Genomic DNA, 10,670 nt, shown 5'->3' on the forward strand with positions numbered 1-10,670 from the left:
CCCTCCCTCCCTCCCTCCCTCCCTCTCAATATTTTGGCAAACACTTTTCCCTGCAGGCACTGTATTTTCCCAGTAATGATTTTAAAACCAAAATTGGAGGCTGGAATAGAAAAGGGACGTTACTGGAATTTATTCAGTGAAATCTGAATAAAGTCTGTTGTGTAGCTAATAGTGTTGTTCCAATGTTAACTTCTTACTTTTGACAAATGGACCGTGGTTACATAAGACGTTAACATCAGAAGCAGCTGGGTAACGGGCACAGGGGAAGTCTGCACTATCTTTGCAACTTTCCTATAAATCTAAAACCAGTCCATCAAAAAAAAAGTTTAATTACATAAAAGGGCAGGGGTGGATACTTACTTAACTGACCAACTTTTTCCGGAAGGCAGATCCTGGGTGGTCTCACCCACATCGTGGGCTGAACTGTGTGCCCCAGGCTCAGTGGCTTTAGGGCTGCTTCCCCCTGGACAGGCCCTGTCCGCCCCCTTCACGGGCCATGAAAGGGCAGTGGACCCGTGGAGGCCTCCAGCAGGGGAGCCAAGTGACCTCCGGGGGACGATTTCCAGCTCGGTTTTGAAGAGCACAGCAGTCGGCCCGGCCGAGAAGTCCTCGCTGCAGAGCTTGTCGAGGTCAGGCATGCTCAGGGCTCTCAGCTCCTGGAGCTTCGAGCGGGACAAAGGTGAGGCCTGGGTGTGACGCACCGAGGACTTGTTTCTCTTGGCGGGAGAGGCTGGGGTCACCGTTGGGGTGGGGATTCCCGAAGGACCAAGTGATCGCTTCGGGTCTGAGTCAGCACCCTTGTTACCAGCCTCCACCGGGCTCTGCCGGGAGGCTGTCAGAGTCATGCTGGACGGGGACTTGGTCATCGGGGGGATGAGGGTGCTGCCTTCACCTTGGCTTTCACTGCAGGAACTCAGGCTGCGTCTCAGCGACCTCGCTGCTGCGTCACTGGAGTGGCCGAGGTTCCCGGAGGCCACGCTGCCTGAAGACCGCCTCACAATGGGAGGCTTGGAGCTTACCGACAGAAAGGGGGAGGCCCCGGACTTGGCCGTGGGCCGGTCAGAATTGGCCAGGTTCTCAAAAGACTTGATCCTCTGCTTCACAGAGAAAAATGAGGTAGATTCATGGGGCCAGTTCTGCTCAGAGTAGTAATATCTCCTGGTGACTTTGATTTTGTCTGTGAGTAGGCAGCTTGTTTCCTGCACTGATAGGACATCCCCTTCGTCTGTTGTTGGAAGGTTCCTCGAAGTCTCCAGCAGGGGCTTTACGCTATACACGCCCTGTCCATTCACCAGGCTGAGAACACTGCCTCTGGACGCCTTGGCCTCGAGGAGGCCCCCACCGGTGGCAGGGATCTGGCTGTCCCGGGGGGCGCGCCCTGGGCTGTGTAGGGCATGACCCTCCCGGCCGAAATGGCTGGAGAACTGGGCCGGCATGGAGTAGGTCCTGGTTGCCGGCCTTGGCGTGAAGCAGGGATGCTCACCCAGCGCCGGGCCCACTGTCGTGCCGTTCCTGGGCATCCCCAGGGAGTCCGCCCTGTGGTCCGACTTTCCCTGGCAGCGATCTGCCTTTTCAGCCGGCGGCTGCGGGGAGGGGGAGGAAGTCAGTTTCGCCCTGCTGACAGACTGCTGCGCCCCCTGCTCCAGCCGGGAGGCCCGAGACGCGCGTGGGGATGGAGGATCGGGGGATGAGCCCACTGACTGGAGACGGAGCCCGAATTCACTCTTCTCCTGACAGGTGCTCTGGGCCAGGAACCCTCCCTGTCTGTCACTTTCAGCTGGCCTGTCACCATACGCATTCTTGGGCGTCCTTTCAGAAGAGATCTCAATGATTTTCAGCTGGTTGGTCCTTTCGAGGGGCTCACCAGCGATTATTTTGCTGCTTTTGTCGACGGCGGTCCCTCCGGCCTGGGAGGCTTCTGCTGCTGAGTCCGTTTGGCTGGACGGGGGCTGCTCGCCCTGCCCGGTAGGGGGGGCCTCCCGCTTGCCGGCCGCTGTGGACGCGCCACTCCTTGGTGCCATGGGACTCACCAGCCCAGGGGACGCAGGGGGAGCCTTGCTCTCTGGACCACACTTCGGAGATCTGGGGGCAGCCGGGCAGCCTCGGTCAGGTTCTGAGTGCACAGCCGGGTGGAGCCTACTGCACGCACCTTGCTCAGGCAGGGTCTTGGGGGAGGTCAAGGGAGAAATGAACATCCTGATGCTGGTGTCGGATGCCGAGGGCTTCAGGGAGCCTGGGGTCCCCTGGGGCAGCTTGCCCTCCACACACTGGGGAGGCTGGGGGGCGGCTGCGGCGCTTCTGTCCGGTTCCTCAGGGTCACCTGTGTGGAACCGGTGTGATGCCACCTTAGAAAGCATTTTGTGGGGGGCCTGGGGTGAAACGAGGGCTTTCCTGTGCTCTGTCCCCCCGGCCTTCCCCGGGTGAGTGGCTGGGGCCTCGGAGCTGACTTTGCTTTTGCTTTTGATGCTCAGTCTCTTCAGCTTAGGACCGGCTTTGGGTTTCTGACAGGTGCTCAGAAGGGTTTCCATGGAACTTTTCTTAGGCAGGTCTTTATTCTCAAGACTCAGCCGAGGAGGGGGGCTGTCCCGTACAGCCACCGCCTTCTTGTGGCCGGAGCTCAGCGCCTGATCCTTGGGGTCGGGCCTTCTGGCCGGCATCGTGGGTTGTTCCGTTTCACTTTTGCTCTGCGGATGCGTCCCTTGGTTGCTTTTATTTATCTCTTTAAACCAGGCCATGATGGGCCGCCTGGAGATGGGTTTCGGCTGTGGCAGCAAGTCGTCCGGGTCTTGAACTTCGGAGATGTGCAGCTTTGCCAGAGCCAGGTCTCTGTTCTCGGGGACGCACGCCCTGAGGGCGCCCCGGTTTCCAGTGGCGTGAACATTTGTTTCCCGTTCTTCAGGCGGGGTCCTGTCATCCAGCCAGCCATGCTCCAAACCATTCACCATGTTAGGAGAGCCGAGGGGGCCCGGGGGCCCGGGAACAGACCTGGGGCCGGGCGGAGGCTGGGCGGCTTCCCTGGGGTCCTCGGCAGCCCGTGCAGCCTCGGGCGTCTCTGGCTCCCGGGACCTCGCGTCCGAGGGAAGAGGCAGCCGTGGAGGGCCCGGGGCTGCTGGGCCCGAGGCTCCCGGCGCGGAGGCGGCGGCGTCCCCGGCGTCCCCGGCGTCCCCCGCCGCCTGGCTTAGGGCTCCGTGCTTCGGTGGCAGGGCTTTGGCAAGGGCAGGAGCGCTGGCTGCGGGTGGATCGGGGGCGCCATTCGTGGCACAGATTTCAACCTGCTCTTCCTCAGACTCCGTCGTGTCTCCCTTGTGAGAAGCCCCATGAGGACGAGGACAAAGACGAGGACGGGACCAGCTGTCCCTGGCGGGAGCTCGTGGGGCTTCAGTGAGCGACTCGGGGTCCGAAGACGAGTCCTCAGCATCTCCGTACATGGACGAGAGGGACGGCTCCGTGCTGTCGCCCAGGCCCGACAGCGACGTACTGTCTTCGTGGAGGCTGCTGAGGTTTCTAGAGTAGCTGCTCAGAAAGTTTTTGTTCACAGTAAAATGTCTGTCGGGATTGATGGAATCCAAAACCGAAGGCTGGTGGGCCCACTGGGGGCCAGGGGCTGGACCGGCAGCCGCGGGCCTCCTCGGGCCGGGGGCCTGGCTGCCCGAGTCCGGGTCCGACTCGGCCCGCTGCGGCCCCGGGGCAGCGCGCTCCCGGCTCAGCCGGGCCCCTTTCCCGGGAGGCGGAAGCCTTGCTCCAGAAGCATCCAGCTCCTCCAGGAGCCTGTCGATGTCAGTCGCGGGGCTGCTCCCGCTGCCCCCGGGGCAGCCGGGCCCCGAGGCACTGCCACACCCCTCCGGGCCCTTGTCACCCGGTGACGGCAGGGAGGGGCTGGCCCTCGGCGCCCTTGCAGACCCAGAGTCTGTTCCTTGGGGCAGAGCCGACCCCCGGCAGTTTCCAGGCACGAGGGTTCCCGTGGTTTGCAGAGCCTCGCTGTGGTGACCCGGAACCCCCTGTCTCTTCTCCAGGGTCGTGAGGTCTCGTGACAGCACGGCAGTGGCCGGAGATGCCCCCTCGGCTGCGGGTCCTGCTCCACTGTGGGCAGCGGCCTTCCGGGTGGCGCGGGGCGAGCTGGCTTCTGGGGCCTCTCCGGTCTCGCCGAGGTCAGGATGAGCCCCGGGACCTCGCGTCCGAGGGAAGAGGCAGCCGTGGAGGGCCCGGGGCTGCTGGGCCCGAGGCTCCCGGCGCGGAGGCGGCGGCGTCCCCGGCGTCCCCGGCGTCCCCCGCCGCCTGGCTTAGGGCTCCGTGCTTCGGTGGCAGGGCTTTGGCAAGGGCAGGAGCGCTGGCTGCGGGTGGATCGGGGGCGCCATTCGTGGCACAGATTTCAACCTGCTCTTCCTCAGACTCCGTCGTGTCTCCCTTGTGAGAAGCCCCATGAGGACGAGGACAAAGACGAGGACGGGACCAGCTGTCCCTGGCGGGAGCTCGTGGGGCTTCAGTGAGCGACTCGGGGTCCGAAGACGAGTCCTCAGCATCTCCGTACATGGACGAGAGGGACGGCTCCGTGCTGTCGCCCAGGCCCGACAGCGACGTACTGTCTTCGTGGAGGCTGCTGAGGTTTCTAGAGTAGCTGCTCAGAAAGTTTTTGTTCACAGTAAAATGTCTGTCGGGATTGATGGAATCCAAAACCGAAGGCTGGTGGGCCCACTGGGGGCCAGGGGCTGGACCGGCAGCCGCGGGCCTCCTCGGGCCGGGGGCCTGGCTGCCCGAGTCCGGGTCCGACTCGGCCCGCTGCGGCCCCGGGGCAGCGCGCTCCCGGCTCAGCCGGGCCCCTTTCCCGGGAGGCGGAAGCCTTGCTCCAGAAGCATCCAGCTCCTCCAGGAGCCTGTCGATGTCAGTCGCGGGGCTGCTCCCGCTGCCCCCGGGGCAGCCGGGCCCCGAGGCACTGCCACACCCCTCCGGGCCCTTGTCACCCGGTGACGGCAGGGAGGGGCTGGCCCTCGGCGCCCTTGCAGACCCAGAGTCTGTTCCTTGGGGCAGAGCCGACCCCCGGCAGTTTCCAGGCACGAGGGTTCCCGTGGTTTGCAGAGCCTCGCTGTGGTGACCCGGAACCCCCTGTCTCTTCTCCAGGGTCGTGAGGTCTCGTGACAGCACGGCAGTGGCCGGAGATGCCCCCTCGGCTGCGGGTCCTGCTCCACTGTGGGCAGCGGCCTTCCGGGTGGCGCGGGGCGAGCTGGCTTCTGGGGCCTCTCCGGTCTCGCCGAGGTCAGGATGAGCTGTAGCCATCGTCCCCGGGGATGCACTGTCCTCAGACTCAGGCACCCTGGGTGACTCTGTCTCTCCGGGGTCTTCGGGTCGCCTTGCTGGCCCTGCGTGCGCTGAGGTCTTGCTGGGGTCAGGGTGCACCGCCCCCTTCTGCCCTGGGGAAGGGAGGGGGCCTGGGGAGCCGTGGGGTCCTGTGTGGAGAATATAAACAGAAAGTGGGTGGCGCGGGACATACGGGGGTGGGGGAGGTGAGAAAATAGAAAACCTCTCAATTAAAAAAGTGGAAAACCGTAAACAGCCTCAATGTTTTTGGTCTTTTTTAGAAAGACATCCCACAGCCTAAATGTAGGCTTGTTTTTGTCTCTAAAATTACAGAGTGCTCACATCTAACAAATACCACCAAGCTTTAGAGGCTCTAAAATAACTCAGACTGGATGGCAGAAGGAACCTCTGCTTCTGCCCTTTTTGGTTGTTTACAAGAATGGGGGACACCAGAAATCCTTCACTTGGGTTTCTGTGCCCCATCTGCCCTCTGATGGCAAACCCCACAGGAGTCAGGCCGTTGTTCTATTTGATTCTGCAAACCTCTCAGTCCCTGGCTGATCACGTCGGGGTTTAGCCCCATGCTGTGGGTTGTGAGCCACAGAGTAAAGTAAAACAGTCCAAGCAGGGTACTTGAGGGCCTTACTGCTTCGTGCAGGAGAGGCTAATAGGGGAAAACACGTGGAATGCTCCAGACAGATGGAAGCCTGTCCTAAGCTCCAGTGTGTCCTGACCAGGTTCCGGGGTGTGGGTGACCTAGAAGGTAAGATTATCCCGGGAAGCTGTGACAGGAGGGTCCGGACCTGAGTGGGGTTCTGGAGGGATAGTTTGATCAGAGACCGAAGGGAAGGAACGTGAGGAAGGAAAGGGAGTCAAAGCAAGAGAAGCAAGAGAAAGCATGGAATCTCCAAGGCGCAGGGAAAGATGACACCTGCCTAGAGACAGTGGGAAGTAAAGTCATTCCATGAGGTGGGTTCTGGACAGCCACTCTGTCCTGGAGGCTCCTCCGCAAAAGGCCCGCATATGCGTGAGCTAAGCTGTCCACCTCTGGCACATGGCATCTTACAACAGATGGGGAAACTGGCATGATAAAGAACATTAGGTTTGCAATTTCTTACGAACTCTGGGTCTGAGCTTGGGGTGAAAACCTCAGTCACAATCAAAGCCCTTGCTTTGAAAAGTGTATCTCCCCCAAATGTTATGTTCACTCCACATCTCCCATGCAAATCGTCTTAACTGCATATGCCTACCCCCTCCGAAGGGGGCGGTCAATAATTAAGAACTAATTATTGGGACTTAGCACTGTGCTAAGAGTTTTTCATGCACTTAATTTTCCTCCCAGCACTGTGACCATCTGCACTGGAATGGTAGGGAACTGAGGCACAGAGCTGTTAAGCAATGTATCTGGGGTCACAGAGTTCATGGCCAGGGGTCACCCCAGGAGGCTGTCTCCATAGGCCACACAGTTACCTAAACCCTGACCTTGGTGGAGAGCACCTGGCAGCAACAAGGCTGGCTCATCAAGACACCCACGGAGACCAGACACAACTTCCCCAGGTCCCCAAGGATGGCCAGGGGCACCACAAGATTCACATCCATGGCCTCCTGTCCTCCTCTGCTCAACCTTTCTGAACTCCCTTCAGCATGACTTTCCTGCTTCTGCTGGTGCCAACCTCGGGGGAAAAGTAGCAATGAGACAAAAGGAGGGGATGTAAGGCTGTTTTTCAGGCGATTCACTCGCTGAACAAACCCTAAAATGTTGTTAGCAATTTGGCTTTTGTGCAAAGTGTGTAACCTAAGAGGGTTTTATTGAAGGAGATTAAATTACATGGTGGCAGTCCATGACATCATGTTTCAGAAATACTCCTTCACTTGGAAACCCCCCAAATACTCAATAATGGGAAGCACATTGGCTCAGTTATGGCACATTATGGGGTAGAAGGCCCAGCAATCTTTATAACTGATGTCGTCGGTGTAGAAGGACAGGGAGGGCTTGGTGCAGCTTCCTAACTAGAGTAGGTTACAGGTGTGCTGATAACCTGAGTCACCGGTGCCGAGGACAGCCTGCCAGGGCCAGCGCCAGTCACGCAGGCCTGGGAGCATCCTGCTGACCTCGGAGGGCTCCTCAGCTATTATTTTCTGTGGATACATGAGGTAAACAAATATTAATATTTTACTTGTCCTCTGTGGAGGTTTCTCCTGCCATTTCTCAGTACAATTGATTTCACGTAAGCAGAGTGTTGAGTTTCTGAAGGGCAGAATATGCTTCTGTTTCATCTCGTGCCTCATTCACTAAGGTACATGTCAGAAAATGGGTAAAGGCTGTGGACTGGCTGAAGACAGACACACTCGACATGGAATTAAAACTATGAATTCAGGCACAATGATCTAGTAAAGTGGTTAAAGGCAGCTTTAACTACTTTAACTACTTTTACTATTAGTTAAAGCTTTAACAGCTTTAACTAATAGCTTTAACTATTAACCTGTGTAAGATTTCTCTGCCCCTCAAAATTCTCCGTATATATCAATAACACTTTTATTAAGGTAACTTCTGCCCTCCCATCCTGAAGCTTAACAAGTGACAAAATAATCTTACCTGTCCCAGGTTCTTGCCCCTGCTCGGGTGCAGCTTCAGGCGGCTTCTGTGTGGGGTGGCCAGCATCTGGGTGGGGCAGGGTACCAGCTGGCCCCCAGTCGGTGGGGATTCGCCCATCCCCAATGGTCAGCTTGTCCAGAGAGTCCTGGCACAAGGACAACTACAAGTCACTGTCAGTGGCTTTCAGGGTTTCTGTGTCCTAAGACATCATACACAGAGAACTGGTTTGGGAAAGTTCAAAGAGCCCTGGACCAGGAGCCACAAGATCCAGATTCTGGGTTTAAGGTCCAATAGAAATTTATGGTCTTGTCGCTCTTCCTAAACCTCAGTTTTTTCAACTTTAAGATGTGGGTGATTAGGAAAATGCAAATCGAAACCACAATGAGATATTACCTCACACCCATTAGGATGGCTACAATCAAGAATACAGAAATAGGGCTTCCCTGGTGGCGCAGTGGTTGGGGGTCCGCCTGCCGATGCGGGGGATGCGGGTTCGTGCCCCGGTCCGGGAAGGTCCCACATGCCGCGGAGCGGCTGGGCCCGTGAGCCACGGCCACTGAGCCTGCATGTCCGGAACCTGTGCTCCGCAACGGGAGAGGCCACCACAGTGAGAGGCCCGCGTACCGCAAAAAAAAAAAAAGATGGTAAATTTTATACCATGTGTATTTTACCACAATAAAAAAAATTAGAAAAAAGGTGGGGATGATAAGACTTGCCCTAACTCATAGAGTTTTAAATAAAGGATAATTAAATGAGATAACAGCTACAACACGCAGCATACAAAAGGCTATACAGACCCACAGACATTGAAAACAAACTTATGGTTCCCAAATGGGAAAGTGGGGAGGGGAGGGATAAATTAGGAGTTTGGGATTAACATATACACACTACTATATATAAAATAGATAACCAACAAGGACCTACTGTATAGCACAGGGAACTCTACTCAATATTTTGTAATAACCTATAAGGGAAAAGAATCTGAAAAAAAATTAGGTATATATGGATGTATAACTGAATCACTTTACTGCACACCTGAAACTAACCCAACGTTGTAAATCAATTATACTTCAATAAAAATAAGTTAATTAACTTAAAAAATAAGAAAATGAAGGAAAAAACCCACGAAAGGCTGTATAAACGTAAGGCATTATTGTTATAATATTGCATCAAGATATCCAAGACCAGGGACTTCCTTGGCGGTCCAGTGGTAAACAATCCACCTTCCAATGCAGGGGACGCGGGTTCAATCCCTTGTCGGGAAACTAAGATCCCACATGCCCCGGGGCAACTAAGCTTGTGTGCCACTACTACTGAGCCCACGCGCACTTCAACTAGAGAGCCTGCCTGCCACAAACTATAGAGCCCACGTGCTCTGGAGCCCACGCGCCACAACTTGAGAGGAGCCCACATGCCACAACAGAAGATCCTGTGTGTCACAACTAAGACCCGACACAGCCAAAAAAAAAAAAAAAAAAAAAAAACAAAACCACACAGGATGCCCAGTTAAATGTGAATAATAATTAAAAAGAGATATCCAAGACCAAAATCAGCTCCTCATTTTGGGAGTTAGGGAGAGGACTAAGCTGAATAAATAAAATTAACATTTCAAAATTGCACTTTAGCCAAGTGTCAGTTACTTCATCTTCCTTTCTTCTATCTAATACCTACTGTAAAAAAAAGTTTTTAAATAGACTTGCTAAAAAGTTAAATCAGATTTATTTGAAATTTACCCTCTGAGTGAAGGAGTCATAAAGTGGCCCAAAGGTGGCAGCAGAGGAAAGAGGTGAAACAGATGGAGTATCTTTTAGCTACTTTTGTTAAAAAAAATCATTTAGTAAAATATCAATTATCTGCTGAGGGAAATCTACACAGTGTTTAACTCAGTGAATTTTCTGTTTACTAATAAGGCATAAATGTAATATAAAACCAGTAGAAGAGCCTGGAACTTGATAGAGGTAGTGACTGTACAGCACCGAATGCAGCAGGTGCCACTGAACTGGACATTTTACTTTTTTATTTTTTAATAAATTTATTTATTTATTTATTAGTTTTGGCTGTGTTGGGTCTTCGTTGCTGCGTGCAGGCTTTCTCTAGTTGCGGCGAGCGGGGGCTACTCTTCGTTACGGTGCGCGGGCTTCTCGTTGCGGTGGCCTCTCTTGTTGCCGAGCACAGGCTCTAGAGCACGCGGGCTTCAGTAGATGCGGCGCATGGTCTCAGTAGTTGTGGCTCACGGGCTCTAGAGCGCAGGCTCAGTAGTTGTGGTGCACAGGCTTAGCTGCTCCGCGGCATGTGGGATCTTCCGGAAGCAGGGATTGAACCCGTGTCCTCTGCATTGGCAGGCGGATTCTTAAGCACTGTGACACCAGGGAAGCCCTGAGCTGGACACTTTAAAATGTTTAATTTTATGTTATGTGAATTTCATCTCAATTTTAAAAAGTATTCAACAAAAACAGTGGAAGACAATCCATTTGCCAAAAGAAAAAGTTTTGGTTTTTTTTAAGCTTCTAATATTTGAGGGTAAATACCTTATGGCAACGTAGTCTATTTTCTTTTGCTTATATAAATAAAATAAAATTTGGGAACTAAAAATTTTGTGAGAAAAATTGAACTTCTTTTGTACAAAAGTTTTAAATGCTGCTCAGAGGTCCTACTGGGGATACTAATTCACAAGTACAAGAGCTCTTATTTTAATAGAAATAAATTATTATGAATAAAACCCCTGATTTGGCTCCATATATATATATATATATATATATATATATATATATATATATATATA

At 54.4% G+C, this 10,670-nt stretch overlaps 1 protein-coding gene across 1 annotated transcript in view; it reads right to left on the minus strand.

Moving 5' to 3' along the window:
• Positions 1-10,670, minus strand: part of PDZD2 (PDZ domain containing 2) — a gene marked incomplete at its 5' end in the record, with an annotated part of 100,293 nt that overhangs the window by 14,801 nt on the left and 74,822 nt on the right. Inside the window, 3 exons of the mRNA XM_007453363.1 lie at positions 361-3,735; positions 4,784-5,441; positions 7,889-8,033. Coding sequence (XP_007453425.1) covers positions 361-3,735; positions 4,784-5,441; positions 7,889-8,033 — 4,178 coding nt within the window. The remainder of the gene's footprint in view (positions 1-360; positions 3,736-4,783; positions 5,442-7,888; positions 8,034-10,670) is intronic.

The sequence above is a fragment of the Lipotes vexillifer genome, unplaced genomic scaffold (genome assembly GCF_000442215.2).
Source record: "Lipotes vexillifer unplaced genomic scaffold, Lipotes_vexillifer_v1.1 scaffold522, whole genome shotgun sequence".
NCBI classification, from domain to species: Eukaryota; Metazoa; Chordata; class Mammalia; order Artiodactyla; family Lipotidae; genus Lipotes; species Lipotes vexillifer.